The 17,949-nt window shown below is 34.8% G+C and overlaps 2 protein-coding genes across 2 annotated transcripts; both read left to right on the top strand.

Annotated features, from left to right (window-relative positions):
* The first annotated feature begins 660 nt into the window (after positions 1–660).
* LOC120350874 lies at positions 661–11,304 on the top strand. The gene is made up of 3 exons (XM_039425973.1): positions 661–741; positions 10,718–10,846; positions 11,024–11,304. Exons 1-3 carry the CDS (start codon positions 711–713, stop codon positions 11,302–11,304), a joined length of 441 nt encoding a protein of 146 aa, XP_039281907.1. The 5' UTR covers positions 661–710.
* Positions 11,305–16,597: 5,293 nt separating this feature from the next.
* LOC111062071 lies at positions 16,598–17,200 on the top strand. Its single transcript, XM_022349770.2, has one exon. The coding sequence runs from the start codon at positions 16,598–16,600 to the stop codon at positions 17,198–17,200; it is 603 nt and encodes a 200-aa protein (XP_022205462.2).
* The last annotated feature ends 749 nt before the right edge of the window (positions 17,201–17,949 follow it).

Genomic DNA, 17,949 nt, shown 5'->3' on the forward strand with positions numbered 1-17,949 from the left:
TTCTGATTTTTGTCATGTTCCCTTTCTCTTCAGACCGATTCAATTGTAAGTACAATTCTGAAATCCAATCAGTTCATTTTGGTGGTTCAAGGATGCAAGTTTCTCTGCAAACATCAATTTTATATCATAAAGTTGAAAGTGCACTTAAAACCGTCTCTTTGTGTGTCTAGCAACACTAGCCACACTAATGAGGCCATCTGCAATCATCTTAAGCCAGTGTTTGATGAAATTAAAGACTTAATTCCTGACATTAAGACAATCCATTTTGTCAGTGACGGCCAAGCAGCCAATACCGGAAAAGAAAAATGTTCATTCTAGCAACAAAATACTTATCTGCTTGGCTAAATGTGAAATACTGTATATGCATTGGCACTATTTGGAGTGTGGACATGGGAAGGGAGCTGCAGACGGAATTGGGTCATTTTGAAGCATACAGCAGATGATATTATTGCCCGAGGAACTGATTTACTTGACATACATACCTTAGTAAACAAACTTAAGATAATAAGCTGCCCTGGAGTGAGGATTTTTCTCATTCCTGATGAAGATTTTGTTGTATTACAAGTTGAGGAAGTGCCAGGATTCAAAGAAGTGATTAAATGCCATGAAATTTACTGGTCAGCACAAAAAAAGAATATTATATATATGTAAGACACCTTACAAATACCCAAGGCTGCAACGGAGAATGTTCCCACTATGGACTAGGCCAGATGTTGATTCCAGAACCGAAATCTGCAAGCTGTATCCTTTTACAATTCTACATAAGATAAATTAATTTTAAGTAATAACTTTATCAATTGCTTTTTATTGATATAATTTAGTTATAAAAATTTCAAATTTCTCGACTTGAATATCTTGAAGTAAAATATTGGAAAAGGTTCTATCATGACTAGTCTCTGTAGTGAAATTTTTAGCAGTAAGAGGATTACCTTTTCGGGGAGACAACAAAACTTTAGGATCCACTTCAAATGGACTCTACCTGTGATGCCTGGAGCTGATTAGTGAATATGCCTTCCTTGCTGAACACATAGAAAATTATGTGAACAAAGGCTCAGGACATGTTTCATACCTATCTGCTGGTACATGTGATGAATTTATCGATATGATGGGGAATATTGTTCATCAAACCATTATAAGTGAGATAAAAAATGTTCTTTACTACTCCCTCATTGTTGACTCTACTCATGACTGCTCCCACACAGACCAATTAGCTATTGTCCCTTGTTATGTGCCCATGGAAGAGTGTGAACCGAAAGAACGCCTGCTTAAGCTGTTGCCAGGGATAGGTCATTCTTCCAGTTCCTTAGAAGAAGCTGTAATCAACAGTCTCTCCGAATTTGGACTCGATATAAAGTATTTGCATGGTCAAAGTTTTGACAATGCGTCCAACATGTCTGGGGCCTACACAGGATTGCAGACCAAGATTAAGCAGCACAACCCCCTAGCCGAATTTGTTCCTTGTGCAGGGCATTCATTGAACCTTGTTGGTTCCGCTGCTGCTGAATGCTGTACTGAAGTGGTTAAATTCTTTTCTTTCATACAAGAATTTTACAATTTTTTCTCTGTTTCAACTCACAGGTGGGAAGTTTTGAAAAAGCACTTGGACAAAACCATACTCCTGTAGTTAAGTCTCTATCTGATACCAGGTGGTCAGCTCGGGCAGATGCCCTGAAAGCTGTAGTGAAAGGATATAAAGAAATAAAAAACTCGTTGAAAGTCTTATATGAAGATCCCACTGCAAAACGTGGAGCTTGATTAGAAGCACAAGCTCTTGAAAAACAATTTCAAAGAATTGAAACTGCGTTTTTATGCATACTATGGAATGACATCCTTGAGAGAGTTGATAAATGTAGCAAAACCTTACAAAAGCAGACCATGCACCTTTCAGCAGCTACAAAACAAATTCACAGTTTAGAAACATTCATTGATGAAAAAAGAGATGAGTTTGACAGTTATGAACAATCCAGCATTGCTCTTCTTGAATGCGAAACTCCCACTTATTCAAGAATTAGAAAACGCAAAATATTTGCTGATGAAGTCGAATGACTTAATGTCTTTAAATGAGAATGAAGTCGAATTTTATGGGAGGTCAGCTTTCAGAATTAAAGTGCATTTAAAAATCATTGATTCATTGAAATCGAACTTGAGTGGACGAAAAAAATCTTATGAATTGTTATTGGACCGCTTTGAAATTTTGTCACTTTTGTTATCTGAAGAGTCTTCAAATGAATCTATGGCAAAAGCTGCAACAAAATTGGTAAAATGCTATTCGGAGGATATTAATGATGAATTCGTGAATGAAAAGCTGTGTGTAGCCCAGGGTGCTATTCACCCTAAACCCTGTACCGAAATATTCTTAGTACGAAATAGTCTTAGTACGTTACGTCACAGGGCAACGTACGCACGCGCATACACATGCAGTGATATTCTTAGTCACTATGACATCACCAGAATATTCTTAGGAACTATGACGTCGCACAGAATGCGGAGTATCCATAACCAACAGTAAGATAACCTAAAAGGGAACGTTTATTGCTCGAAGATCCTCTTTTACCCTGAATGGTAGTGCATAACGGAATGGTCCCTTGCAGTCATTTGAAAATATAATGACAACAGGGTCCATCTTGCTATTCGCTACCAATGAAGTATATTGATTTATGCAAATAAAAGCTCCAAATCAATTTTCCTAATAAAACCAAAGGTATTGCTCAATACATATCAAGTGATTATTATGTTTTAACAGTTATTGAATTGAATTGAATTGAGTTTATTTCGCCAAATTATACATGATTACAATATTTAAAAAGGGCACAAAATGCAAGCAGCACAACGTAACAATAGTGTAAAATAGAACTTAAGACATCATGACCTAAGGAGTAATACAATAATTCTATACAATAATTATATTAAATTATAATAGTGATACATTTTATAAGAAATAATAAAGGTGTTATGACAGTGTTATGACATTATATTGAGAGTTATAACACAGTTATAACTTAATTATCAATCTAATTGAAGAGAAGCCTCAAAATCAGATGAATTTGAAAAGCTAGGTCTTGTTGCACAGAAGCCGATTAAATTTTAACCGTGATTAACTTTGCGAGAACCAATCAGAGAAGGCCTTTTATAAAAGAAGGCTTCTCTGATAGGCTCTCGTAAAATTAATTACGTTTAAAATGAAAAAATGAAATGAAATTTATTGATTCCTTTTCACAAAAACATAGCAAATTACAGTTTAAAAATAGGAACTAAGTTGATCACTCTAAACTAATTCGTGGTCAACTTACAGAAAAAATAAAATAATCATAATTACTAAAAAAATTACATAAATGGTTATAACTTGATTTGAAATTATACAAAATAAAATCCATTGAATTTTGAGTCCAGCATTAATTAAAAATCTCTTGCACTCCGTGACGTCTGCAAACCAATGTGAACAAAAATATACAACCAATACAATTTATCTGGAATATTAAAAAAAAGTAGGCTATCATTATTATTTTTTATATGAATGTATTAAAAACCATTACTACTCAACTATTTATCTCTACATGTGTTATTCACGATTCTAATTATCGAAAAGATAAAAAATGTATATGTATATAATGCAGAATCTTTATATTATTATGTACCTGCTTCTTTATAAACATATTCATACTTCAGTGTTGCATCAAGAAAAACTAATTCTTGGAAAGACACCATCCAAGCTCTTAAAAGTTTTAAAAAATCTGGTGTGACGCACTCACACAACTTTCCTAGCTGTTATGAAAATTGATCACCTGACGCTAGTGTTCACGCGCATCTCAAGTCTACTATTCCAAGATCTGAGCCAGCTGGTGACAGGACAATAACGCTGGAGACACACGAAGTCTGCTATCTCTTTATAGTGAATGTTTTAATACAGTAGAATCAACAGTTTGCAATTGAATAATAACATTTTCTCGAATTCCGAGCTTATTTTCAATTTTAGGTGAAAATGTTACTGAACATTAATTGTACAGTTCTTCATGCTCAATCTTTTCCGCTAGAATTTTTTTGTTTAAATTGTATCTGAAGCCTGATAATTGGGAATCTAAAATCTAACTTTGCATAGATGGGGCGGAGCTCCTGAAATTTTTATAGATATGGGACTTATGGCAGTTGATAGAGCTTATCAATGAATATATTAGGTATTAATTTGATCAAAATCGTTGGAGCCGTTTTTTGAGAAAATCGCGAAAAACCCGGTTTTTGACAACATTTTCGCCATTTCAGCCGCCATCTTGTAAATTGTTCGTGTCAGATCATTATAGTGTAAGGACCTTGAGTTCCAAGTTTCAAGTTATTCCATTAATTGGGAGATGAGATATCGTGTACACAGACGCACATACACTCATATATACACACACACATACGGACCAATACCCAAAAACCACTTTTTTGGACTCAGGGGACCTTGAAACATATAGAAATTTAGAAATTCGGGTACCTTAATTTTTTTCGGAAAGCAATACTTTCCTTACCTAAGGAGACTATATTTTAGAAAGTAAAAATACTATACTTTACTTTTTTGAAAGTAAAAAGACTATATTTCCAGATGATTTAATTTCGTATGGTAGTTGATTGAAGTATTTTGGAGCTACATATTGGATCGATTGCTTGAAAATTGATTCATTGACTTATGGTAAACGAAACATTCTTTGTGTGATTCTTCTTGTATTGTATTATAAATTCTCTGTACCAGTATTGCCAGCTCCGACATAGAATAGCTTTAAGACTTTATATACAAAAAGATGTTGTAGAGAATTTTTAATTACTCTTTCCATGATTAATTCAGTTTTAAAAACTTGGAACATACAATCTTCGGGGACGAAATTTCACTTTACACTTATGTGACAGATATTTTTCTAACTCTTCTGTAGACTTGGCAGAGGGAAAATCAGGCAGGCACATTAATCATGTTAGATTAGTCTTAACTAAGTGTTCACGAATGAAAAGAATCTATTTTCCAGTTTCTTTTTAGGGGTTGTTTTTGCATTTTGCCTTTGAAGACTAATACTAGGCTGCCGTCTCATCGACAATAGTGTTGGTCCTTGACTTTGACATTCCTTGTATACACATGGCAAAACTAAGCATATACCTATGATTCAATGAACACGCACACTCACCCACTCACATATATGCACCACATTTGACAAAAGGAGACATTCTTTAGGAGGAAACAACTATCTAATACTTGTATTTCCTGGAATGAGCTCATAGATTGCACGTCTTTATTGAAAATTAACTTAGTTGATCGGTAAATCTTACATGATGTGGTCAATTGATTGATGCATTCAAATGCATTTGTCATCAGCTATCATACTCTGGAGAAGGAGGAGGAGGAGGGGTAGGAGAAGGAGGAGGAGGAGGAGGAGGAGGAGAGGAGGAGGAGGAGGAAGAGGAGTAGGAGGAGGATGATACTTATTATGGATGGTTATAAATAAATCATTCAAATCGCAGAATAATAAATATATTCAATAATCAATCACAGATATTGTAAAAAAAATCGAATACAATATGAAAATAGTTATAAAATGCAAAATTGAAATTGAAAAAACTATTGCCATATTTTTAAAATGGCAGATGAAAAATTTCAGAATTATAAGCTGATTAAAAAAATATTCAATCAACTCAATTAGTTAGCCATTAGCCCACACTGTAATCATTATCTTTCTCTCCCTTGATTCTTGATGTATGAATTAAATATAGAATATACGAATTATTGAGAGTTTATGCATGCAAAACTACTAATAATAGAGCTCCAAGATAAGCCAGCGCTTGACTTTACTATTAATTATCAACGCCAGTGTAAAGTTGGAAGAGCATTATCCAGAACTACATCGAAAATTGACTGTTCTGGATGTAGAATCAATAATTCTACAGTTCCTTATGAGTTATGATAATAGTTCCAATCCATGTAAATATTTGGAACAACAGGATTCAAAAAAAAATGCACAAAAATATGCTTATAGATCATCGATTATGAAAGTTCTATGAAGAGGAGGTCATCGTAGATTCAGAACCAGTAAGTTATAATGAAAAAATTAAATACGGAATTATTTATGGCTAGTTTAAACTCGTAAATCGAGAAAATTCACGTTTCCACCAAAAGAATACTGAATTTGAAAATTTGAGAGGTGAGAACCACAGTTCTAGGCAGGGGAATCACCCTGATTACATAACTGTTGAGTTCCAATCGATAGATTCCACAAAAAATTTTTCATGGCCATTTTTGAAACTCGGAAATCGAGATAATTCACGTTTTTTATCATAGATTCGACAGGAAAGATCTATTTCAACTTTGCGAATGAATATGAAAGAGAAAGTAATATGATTGTAATTCTCTTCTCCATCCTTATTATTAGCAAATCATATATGGACAATATTGTATTATCATCTTAAAATATTCACTCATCTTCTTTGAAGAGGAAAAAAGTTCTTTGTATCCATGTTTGTATTGCTGTTTGGCTTTGAAAGCTGCATTCTTGTTCGAATTACATAAATGAGTCGAAAGTGACCTGCTAAGAGGGGAATGGGTCGCCAAAAACATAGGGTGATGTTATCGGAGGTTCAAACGTATTCCATAACAAAACCTTTTCTAGCTGAAGGAACATGGTGATTTTCTCACAAGAGGGCTTATTGTCTGTCCAGTCTACAATCTGGAAGTTTTCGAAGGAAAGTGTCGAATATTCATAACAATAAGAATATCTACAACAACAGCTGACCCTCACAGTATAGTTTCTTCGAATTCTGGGAGTACAGATGGGACTATTGTTTCCCTAGCCAGTTTGCAAACATTTTCTTCAAGTGTTCCATTGAGAGGGAAATATTTATTTTTGTGAGAAGAGGCAACATCAAAGTCGCAGTGATATCAATACATTGAATACTAGAAAGGTCTTTTATAATGAACCGGTGGAGGTGTTTTATAAACCAATTTACCTCACACCGGATATCAATCTGTAACCGGTGGAGGTGTTCTATAAACCTCTTCACCTTAGACCGGATATCAAATTATGTCGCCGAGAATTTCTTTATACCATGACTTAGTTAATCTTCATGGCACAACGTGGACTATTAATTACAAAGAACTAAAATAAAGTTTAGGTCTTCAAGAACTAAGAACTAACTAAAGTTCTCACTTCTTTCTTATCTTACTTCTTAGACATGAGGTTCGAAAGACACTCTTGCAGTCTATCCCACCGTTGTGCACCAATGTAAACGGCGGATAGTTTCTCCTCTCCTGTAAAATTTACTGGCATTATACTACTATTAAAAATCTATTTGAATCTATGATTAGTTGGGAGCTTACAGTGGATTCGTTCATCCAAATGCACAGATTCTCAGCAATATTTAATCGTCACCTATTTAAGCAACTAATAACTATGAGCCAGGAACTTCAATGAAAAATACTTTAAGAATTTAACCTCAGGTTTAGACCTGATACACAAAAAACAACTGCAATAATACCCACTCAATTTCACACTATCACAATTGATTGGCTTCTTATTATATAGAATTCATTTTTCAGATTGGCTTCTTAACACTGATTCTATTTCCTATTCAAAGAGCAAAGAGAAGTTCTAGTTTATGGTAGTTTTAAATAATTGTGAATGTTATTCTCGTGGATGTCGATTCTAGAGAGCTAAAGTGTATTATCTTGAGTCTTCGACCATGTATAGATGGCCCAATACATCCTATACATTGTCGAAATTTAAATCACCACACTTATGATTGCCGTCTGTCATGGATCAGTAGCCTCTCCACCATAATTTTGTGTATTGCTAAGTATATTAAAGTATTATCAAGTGTAGGCTATTAAAGTTTTATAAAGTGTTCTAAATGATAAGATACTGAAGTATTGAAGTAATGATTTTCACAACACATCAAGATCATTATCAAACTTGCTTTACTCGGTTGACCCCTTACCCTCCACCCCATTGATTCAGAAAAAAAATTAGCTTCTACACACACTCCCCCCCATCTATACAAATTATCGTCAGTCATACTACCTCACTAGCTTTTTTGGGACCCCCACACAAGAATTTTATTGATTTAGAGAGAACCCAAGAATTTCAAGAACGCATAGACGGGGGAGGGGAATTAGTACCCCACGAAATTTCAATTGGAGTGAAACCTAAGTATCTCATAGGCCCTATCCAAAACGATTTCAAGTACAAGCTTAGTCAAAAGTATAAACTTCAGTGAATCATCTTGAATAGAAATCGGTATTCAAAAGTCTGTATTCAATACTCTGTATCTTGAAAGTCTTAAAATTTCTCTGTATCTTTAAAAGTCTTACTTTCTCATTTAAAAATTGAAGAAAACTTGAAAAGACAAAGATATCGAAATATTGATATTTTAATCTATTGCAGCAGTCATCATAATATGATTATGAATATGAATTTTAATATTATGTGTAAGCTCTAATTATTAATGTTAATATTCAAAATCTCACATATAACTATATTTTAATTATTAATTAACTGAAGAGTTATTGGAGAGTTTGGAATAACAAAAGAAATGCAATTGCGAATATTTAATTGCAGAATCATCATGGAACTTCGTGGAGCATAACCTTGGATTATTGTCATAATAATAGATTTCAACATGTGTTTCATTCTATATCATTGAAAGTCTTCTTCCTCTTGATTTTGAGTAAACATTCCAAATCAATAGAATATCATTTAAAAGGACATTGAAAATACTGATGATGATGATGTAATCTAAGTCGAAATTATGTTCTATCATGTTAGTCTATAATATGTATAGTATCAATTGATATAGTATCTATCTATCGATCACAACTCAATGTGAAGCATTGAATCTATTGAAAGGAACAAATTAAAAGATTGAAATTATTGTTATGATAACACGGGTGAACACACCCTCCCCCCACTGAATTAAGAAACTCTCCCCCCCCCCATGTAATATGCATCCCCTGGGCACCTTGAAAATAATAATCATCCGTTGTAGAAGAATGGTGTGAATTTGAATACAGTCGCTTCACATTGATTTGAAAGGTTAGTGTGAGGAATTAAAAAATAAGTTGGTTGAGACCCTCAACTTGACCCTTAATTTGAAATGTAAACTAGTAATTGCTAATATGATCAATAAACTAATCAATCAATCTCCAAATAGAAATGTTATATTGTTTAAATTTCACCAGATGATATCAAGTAGAAAAATTGAACTCAACTTCCTATGAATTACTGTATCAACTTGAAATAAGTTGATATTTTCCTTAAAAAAATTATTTAGCCTTAAAAATCGATTTTATGAATGGTAAGGTGGGAAGAAATGCCATAGTAATCTATTAATTCATCAAATGAATATTGATTGTTTATAGTTCACTTCTAATAGATAATTCCCCTAGAGTAGAAACATAAGAGCTGTTTTCCCACAAAACAGCTTTTTTGAGTTACTACAGTAATGATCTGATGTTGCGCCAAGCTATTGCTAGGAAAGAAATCTTGCTGTACAAATCCATAGGGAAATTATAGTTTAGAGTTTCTATTGTTGGTAACACTGATCACGCGGACTCGCGTGAGTGAGCATTAACTTGTTACTGTGATAGTGTAGAACTGTACAGCGCATGCGCAATGACGTCATTGATGACGTCATTATACTAAGAATATTTTCGACCAGTGCGCATTTTTTTTCTATTGGTCAATACTATAGCCATCTAGTCTAAAGACTAATGAGCTAATTTTTTCTATCCTAAATTACTACTTGAAAAATTGAACAGTGAATTTCTCATTAGAAACTCTTACTGCTATTGTTTAATTAATATGTACACTTATTGACTGCACTATAGAAGCTAGATTCACTCAATCACTGCTCTGCTCTTTCACTGGACACTACTTGAACAAGCACTACACTAGTTCAAACGGTTTCCTCCTTTTGAGCCTCCGCACCAACCCTCCATTGTCTAGCAGCTGGATCGCCTCGACGTTGTCATGTTGGTGCAGTCGCCCCTCGTGCCTCTCCGCATGCCTCTGGATCTCGGTGGACACCAGATCGACGTGAAGGTCTCTATGAAGATCGCTGTTCCTGACATACCAAGGAGCATCCACAATGTTCCTTAGCACTTTGTTTTGAAAACGTTGAATGATATTGATGTTGCTTTCTTTGGTACACCCCCAAAGTTGTATACCATACGTCCATACTGGCTTTAATATCTGTTTGTACAGAAGTACTTTGTTTCGGATTGAAAGGACAGAGTTTCTTCCGATCAGCCAATACAGCTTCTTATATTTGATTCCAAGCTCTTCTCTCTTCTTCTACCAGTGTGCATGACTACTATTTCTATTTCGGCCTTCTGCGCATGCCCGGTGACGTCAAAATGACGTAGCATACTAAGACTATTTCGTACTAAGAATATTTCGGTTCACCGGGCCTGGACAACACTGAAGAGGAGATCCGTTTACAGTGACATTCATAGTGACGATTCAGACAATACTGAAGAAAATAACACAATAGGCCAGATTTTGATTTCAGAACCGAAATTTACAAGCTGTATCCTTTTACAATGCTACATTAGTTGAGTTGATTTTAAGTGATAACTTTATCAATTGCTTTTTATTGTTGTAATTTTGGTATACTAATTTTTAATTTCCCAACTTAACTATCTTTAATTCAAGTTGTTTCTCATTTCAAATGTATTTAAGGGATTTCCATAACTTAAATATTACAGCTAATAAACAAGAGACAGCACTGAAGAGGAGATCCGTTTACAGTGACATTTATAGTGACGATTTAGACAATCCTGAAGAAAATAACACAATTGGCCAGATGTTGATTTCAGAACCGAAATCTACAAGCTGTATCCTTTTACAATGCTACATAAGTTAAGTTAATTTTAAGTAATAGCTTTATCAATTGCTTTTTATTGATGTAATTTGGGTATAAAAATTTTTATTTCCCAACTTAACTATCTTTCATTCAAGTTGTTACTCATTTCAAATGTATTTAAGGGATTTCCTTAACTTAAATATCACAGCTAATGAACAAGAGACAGCACAGAAGAGGAGATCCGTCTACAGTGATATTTATAGTGACGATTCAGACAATCCTGAAGAAAATAACGTGAAAAGTAACGACTTTGTTGTGGTTAAAGTTTTTGGGAGGGAAAACACAGTGTGCCTCTATGCAGGCTGTGGAGCTAAATGTTCTGAAGATGGTAGTTACCGGATTAGATTTATGAAGAGGTGTAATGACACAAAGGACAAATTTCTCTTCTCCAAAGAACCAGAAGCTTGTGTCAACATAGATAAAATTTAATCAATGCCAGAGAGCAATATGTTTTTGAAGAACTACCACAAAAGTTCAAGTTGTTGGGCTAATTTCAAAATGAACTTGGCAGTTTGTTCTATAGTATCCTGTTTGTAATAAATAATAGTAATAATGTATATTACAGTTTTCTCATTTATCTTTTTTTATTATTTAATTATACCTAATCTTTGATACTAATTATTGCTACCAGAACTAGATATGCTGCTTTCTTAGGTGAGGTAATTCTTCAACAGAAAAATCAAAGCTAAGTACAGCTTACTTGGTAAAATATCAAATTGAACGGTGCAAATATCATGTCCGTGAGCACAGTCATCATTTCCATGAACAGCCAAAAACTATTATTAGCTTTAAAAATAGAAATATCATTAAATAAGCTTGACGATTATTCTTATATTACTTATGATGCTAAGTTCTAACCAAAACTACCTCTATTTGATTTATTTCATAAAACTACTAAGTTGAAAATTACAGCACTGAAAATATGCGTTTTCAGAGGAAGCACCCTAATATTTTCAACAATAAAATCAAATGTGTCCAAGGACATGACGTTGAATCTGGTGACACAATAAAACTGGTTATTAAAGCAAATTAAATTATTTTTATCTATAAAATAACTACATTATCTTATTAGTTTTCAATTACCTAATTTTAATTTGTTTCTTCAAATTCAATTAAAAATAACTGAAAAACTTAAATTCTTGATCAAAATTTGAGGTTGTGAATGTCCATGGACATGACAAATCACAGTCAGTGGACACATTTAATACTACATTTGATTTTAACTATTGATATTGATTACTTACTTTTATTTATTGTTAATATTAGTTGCAGTTTTCAAAAATATGAAATAACAATATAAATAGTATTTATTAAAAAATACCTTGTGACTAGTCAATAAGCGTTTTCATTTTTCATAGGAATGACCCCTGTACTTGGATGTATGGATGTTGATGTTGACCATTTATTTCACACTTCTATACACTGAGAGCCTTCACCTCCCCACAAAAAAGGTAAAAGTAGGACAAGATTTACTGATGCAACTGGGAAAAACCAATTAGAAGGGGCCTCACCAAACTTACAGAAAAAATAAGTCAAAAATCATTTGCTAAAAATAATTCAGGTGGAGAAATGAGTAAGTTCAAGACGTCAACGGATTTGGGAAAAAATGGAGATTCTAGATTTGATTACAATTCTGAATTAAATTACGAATGTGCAAATTCAGTTCTACTAGAGCAAATGTCTGCAAGTTTTGTCAAGAGCTGAAGTGGAAAGATGAATCAGCAGGGATGTGTTGTAGTTCTGATAAAGTACAGCTGCCTATACTTTTGCAGTTACCAGAACAATCTTATTAAAGGCGACCATCCTGAACATAAACGTTTCATGGACGGAGTCAGAAAATACAATGTATGTTTTCAAATGACCTCATTTGGAGCAAAACAAGTTTCAGAAGGCAATTTCATGCCAACTTTTAAAGTTCAAGGTCAAGTATACCATAGGATAGGTAGTTTGATCCCATCAAAACCAGAAGAGGCCAAATTCCTTCAAATCTTCTTTGTCAGTGAAGACAATAGAGAGGTTAACTTGTGATGCAAGAATTTTCCTGAGGTGAAGCAGCCATTAGTGGAACAGCTTAAAACTATGTTGGACAGGAGTAATGCCTATGTCAGGTAATTGAAATCCACCATTAAACAGAAGCCATCAGAGAGATAGTTTTGAGGTGGTAATTCATGCTGATAGGAAACCAATGGATGCTCATGTTGGTCGTTCTAACTCAGAGAGATAGTTTTGAGGTGGTAATTCATGCTGATAGGAAACCAATGGATGCTCATGTTGGTCGTTCTAACTGTCCAGTTGCTAATGAAGTAGCAATGGTCATGGTTGAACAACAATTTGAAAGAGGAGACATTGTACTGGGCCAACTGTACAGGGCCTATGACACATTGCAATATCCATTACTCTTCTGCCATGGTGAAGATGGCTATCAAATATGTATTTTTCTGTGTGATCCTGTCTCAAAGAGACCTCTCAGGAAGAAGGTTTCTGCTTCCAGTTTCTAAGCCTATCGAATCATGATGAGGTTGGGGGAAACAAATCACATTCTTCTTTTCCATGCTCTTTTTAGCCAGTACTTGATAGACATGTATGCTAAGATTGAAACTGGTAGATTAAATTTCATTCGTTTTAATCAGACAAAGTTGAGAGCTGAAAGCTATATTCATTTGCAGGATGCTGTTGGATTAACAGTTCAGAGGCTGTATGGCGAATTTTTGGCTTCCCCATACATGAAAGGTATCCACCTGATGTTCATTTGGCTGTGCATCTTGAAAATGGCCAACTTGTATATTTACTGCCAATAATATTTCAGATAAAGTTTCAAACCCTCCTAGCACCGAACTTGTGTAATTTTTCAAACTCTGTCAAACAGATGACTTTGCTCAGTCTTCTTCATGTTGATGTGCCATCATACTATGTATGGGCTAATGGAAAATTTACGAGAAGAAAGAAAGGTAAATCAATTGAAGGATGGCCAGGAATGAAAGAGATTCTACACTAGGAAGAGTTTACACTGTCCACCCAAATAACACTAAATGCTACTACCTCAGCATGTTACTTCATGTAGTACATGGACATCATTTTCTGATTTGAAGACTGTAGATGGTGTTCTCTACCCATCCTTCCAGCTTGCCTGAAAAAACGTGGTTTGCTAGAAGATGACAAACAATGGGTTCAAACATTGCAGAGGCCAGAGTGACTGAATCTCTACAGAAGCTTAGAGAGCTGTTTGTTGTCATGTTGGTATTTTGTCAAGTATCTGATCCTGCTGAACTATGGGATGAATTCAAGCTTCATTTCAGCGAATATATTCTACGCAGGCTGGAAAAATACTTCCCAGAAAATAATCAAGTATCTGATGAGGCCTGTAATCAATGTCTGTCATTGAAGATGCTGTGTTGAGGCTTGGAGGTCACAACCTGCAACAATTCAACCTTCATCAGCCAACACAAACTGAACAGATTGAAGAAAACCCAGAGTATATGAGGAAATTGAACTACACTGCTGAGTTTACTTCTTTTGTTGAGGAAAATGAAAAAAGGGTGACAAAAGACCAGCAAGCAGTCTATGAGTCTGTAATTGATAACATTGCTTCAGACAAAAGTGAAGTATTTTTTTGGATGCTCCAGGGGGTACTGGTAAAACGTTCATAATAAATTTGGTATTTGTTGAAATAAGAGGTTTGAGTTCCATTGCTATAGCAGTAGCATCTTCAAGAATTGCTGCTACTTTGTTGGAAGGGAGCAGAACAGCACATTATGCTTTAAAACTACTTTTGAATCCGTTACAAACAAAAATACACCCATATGTAATATTACAAAACAAAGTAACATGGCTAAGGTACTGAGAGACTGTAAATTGATTGTGTGGGATAAGAGTACAATGGCTCACAAAAGAGCATTTGAGGCACTTGACCGAACCCTTGAGGATTTAAGAACAATAATGATATCATGGGAGGACAGTTTTATTGGCTGGTTATTTCCATCAAACTTTTCCAATTATTCCCAGAGGGACCAGAGCAGATGAAGTCCAAGCATGTGTCAAATCCTCCTCATTGTGGCCATATGTAAGTAAAATGTCTCTGAATACAATTTTTTGTATTCTAGGTATTTTGTATTCTGAGTTTTTCTAGGAGACAATGCATCAGCCAATCAATTTTCGTCATCACTCCTCTCATTAGGGGATGGTAACTTCCCAGAATCAGGTGGTAAAGTACTATTTGGGGAAACTCTGAGTTCTGTTTTAACAAGATTACCATATCTCATGAGAGAGCCATTCTCAGCCCACGTAATGACAAGGTGTTTGAAATTAATGAGATGCTTTTGAAATCTTCTGACAACATTGAAATGGAATTCAAGGCAGTTGATTCTGTCTTGAAAAATGACCAAGCAGTTCATTTCCCCATTGAGTTCCTGAACACATTAGAACCACGCAGTTTGTCATCTGGTTAGCCTACATATAGAATAGGAGCTCCTATAATATTGCTGCAAAATTTAAACCCACCAAAATTGTGTAATGGGACTAGGCTTCAGATTACAGCCCTACACAAAAAAACTATAGAGGCAACTGTTTTCACAGGCTGTGCAACAGGGGAGTCTGTCTTCATTCCTAGAATTCCTCTGATTCCATCTCACTACCAGATTCCCTTCAAAAGGCTCCAGTTTCCAGTGAAGTTGAGCTTTGCTATGACCATCAATAAGTCTCAAGGACATCTGCTGGCATAGATTTGAGAGAAGACTGTTTTTCTCTATGTAGCTTGCTCAAGAGTCAGCAGTCCTGAAAGTTTGGTATTCTTGGCACCTGACAACAAAACTTCAAATGTTGTCTACAAAGACGTGCTGAAGTAATCTTTGATAATCTTCATTATGATAATCTTTGGCAGTAGGCTGTCAAAACTAAACTCTTCGATGTATGATGATATATGGCACTAGGCTAGGGGACCTGACAAAACAAAACTCCCTTATGTACAATGACATGACAGTAGGCTGGAGGACCTGCCAAAACTATACTCCTCGATGTATAATGACATAATGGCATTAGGCTAGGGGACAACAAAAAGTGTTGACTATAATTGATACATTCAGTAAAATGCTTGATGCTTATATTTTAGACAATTTATCAAGTGTAGCCTTAACTAAGACCCTAAAATAATATTTTTCTAGACACCCTCTTCCTAAGAAAATCCAAATGGACCAAGGAAAAGAATTCGACAGTGCTCTATTAAAACAATTTTTGTCAGTTTATGACATTACTCCATATTATGTATCATCTGGACATCCGGAATCACAAGGCACAATAGAGCATGCACACTCTACTCTTATTGAAACTCTCAATTCTTTGGAAATTGACAGACAAAATTCAACCCTAGAAGACAAACTACTCCTTAGCTTAATTTCTTACAACAATTCAATCAAAAAAGACTTCAGCATGACTCCTTTTGAGTTGACATTTGGACCAAACAATAATACATCCCAGATTTAGAAATGACAAGAGCACAAATCACAGAACATAGCGCTAATGAACATTTCAAGGAGCTTAAAATGTTACATAAAATAAATAGAGCTAAAATCAAGAACGAAAAACATACTAGAACAGAAAAGCTGAACAAAAATCGTGAAAAAGTACCAAAATATGAAGAAAGTAAAAGGTTTGTGAGAAATATCCAAAATAAAACTCTTGTATCCTATGTTCCAAAAAAAAAAATAGTAGTGTTACCCTTCTAAGTACAATGCATCATGACATGAAAGTAAATGCAGAAAATGAAAACAAGCCAGAGTTGATTGAGTTCTATAACTTAACAAAAGGAGGTGTGGATTGCTTGGATCAGAAATGTGCCATTTTCTCTGTTGGAAGAAGAAGTCGTCGCTGGCCCCAAGTACTGTGGTTTGGTCTCTTGAATATCAGTGGAGTAAATGCGCATGTTATTCTCAACTCAGTTGACCTGCAAACTAAACTAGATCGAAGAAACTTTTTGAAAAATCTAGGACTTGACCTTTGTCAGCCTCACCTAAAACGAAGATCTCAGCTTAGCAGTCTACCACGTGAACTGGGGATGACAGTTCAAAGGATTGTTGAGGCACGACTTCCACCAGAAGAACGACCATTGCCTGCTGCTCTTCCACCAGAAGAACGACCAGGCCCTGCTGCTCTTCCACAAGAAGAACCCCATAGACCTGCGCAGAACCAACCACCACCAAAGAGACGCAGTTGCAGTATCTGCCCGAGAAAGAGGGACCAGAAGCACCCAACTGAATGCGAAAAATGCTTACAAGCTGTCTGCAAGGCCCACAGCACTGTGCACATTATGTGCCACGACTGCATAGACAACTAATTGTAAGTTTCAAGCACTTTTGTTTAACTAATTCTAAAGTTTAACCAAATTTGTTTAAATAATCTTACAAAAGTTAGGCCATGTCAGTTTTTTATGTGTAATTCTAGATTGTGGTTTTTCAGGTTCTTGTGTGGTTCAAACCTACATTTTTGAAGATATAATAGGTGAAAACAAATTTTTTTACTTTTATGGTACAATTATTAATTTTTAAATAAGGATGTTTTTCTCATCAAGAAATTTGCTTGTTTTCAAAACTTAGTTATAAAATATTATTCATTATGTGACAAGTTTGATATATAGTGAGTAGTTCAATAATTCAAATGTCAATTGAACATATAATATAATAATAAACAGCATTTTTTGAATTTGACTATTTATTACCAATTATTTATAATTGGGGTCAATGGTGACCCCACCATACCTGGAGTGTTACTTTTTTTTACCATACCAGTTGAGGGTTAAAACCATTGTAATATCTCATTTTGTCAAAGGAAGGTATAGCCTTCCCAAGCTGTAGCACACCTATTTCATTACCATATTAGTACTACAAGACTACAAGTTTATTATGAAACATATTATGAATTGCTGAGTTTACCACAGATTCATTTATTTTAGCATAGGTACTCAATTTAGGTAATCAGAGCACAGCAGAATATTATATCTATTTTTAGTCTCAATAGCCAAGCTTTCTATTCTGTTTACTGATCCAAAATAATATGACTTCCCAAATCAGTGAGATAACTTTGCAA

The sequence above is a fragment of the Nilaparvata lugens genome, chromosome 1 (assembly GCF_014356525.2).
Source record: "Nilaparvata lugens isolate BPH chromosome 1, ASM1435652v1, whole genome shotgun sequence".
In the NCBI taxonomy this organism is placed as follows: Eukaryota; Metazoa; Arthropoda; class Insecta; order Hemiptera; family Delphacidae; genus Nilaparvata; species Nilaparvata lugens.

Coding starts and splice junctions, on each gene's coding strand:
- LOC120350874 (XM_039425973.1), top strand. CDS start 711: ATGTTGATTCCAGAACCGAAATCTGCAAGCT. Junction 742..10,717: donor AGAACCGAAATCTGCAAGCT/GTATCCTTTTAC, acceptor TAAATATTACAG/CTAATAAACAAGAGACAGCA. Junction 10,847..11,023: donor AGAACCGAAATCTACAAGCT/GTATCCTTTTAC, acceptor TAAATATCACAG/CTAATGAACAAGAGACAGCA.
- LOC111062071 (XM_022349770.2), top strand. CDS start 16,598: ATGCATCATGACATGAAAGTAAATGCAGAAAATGAAAACAAGCCAGAG.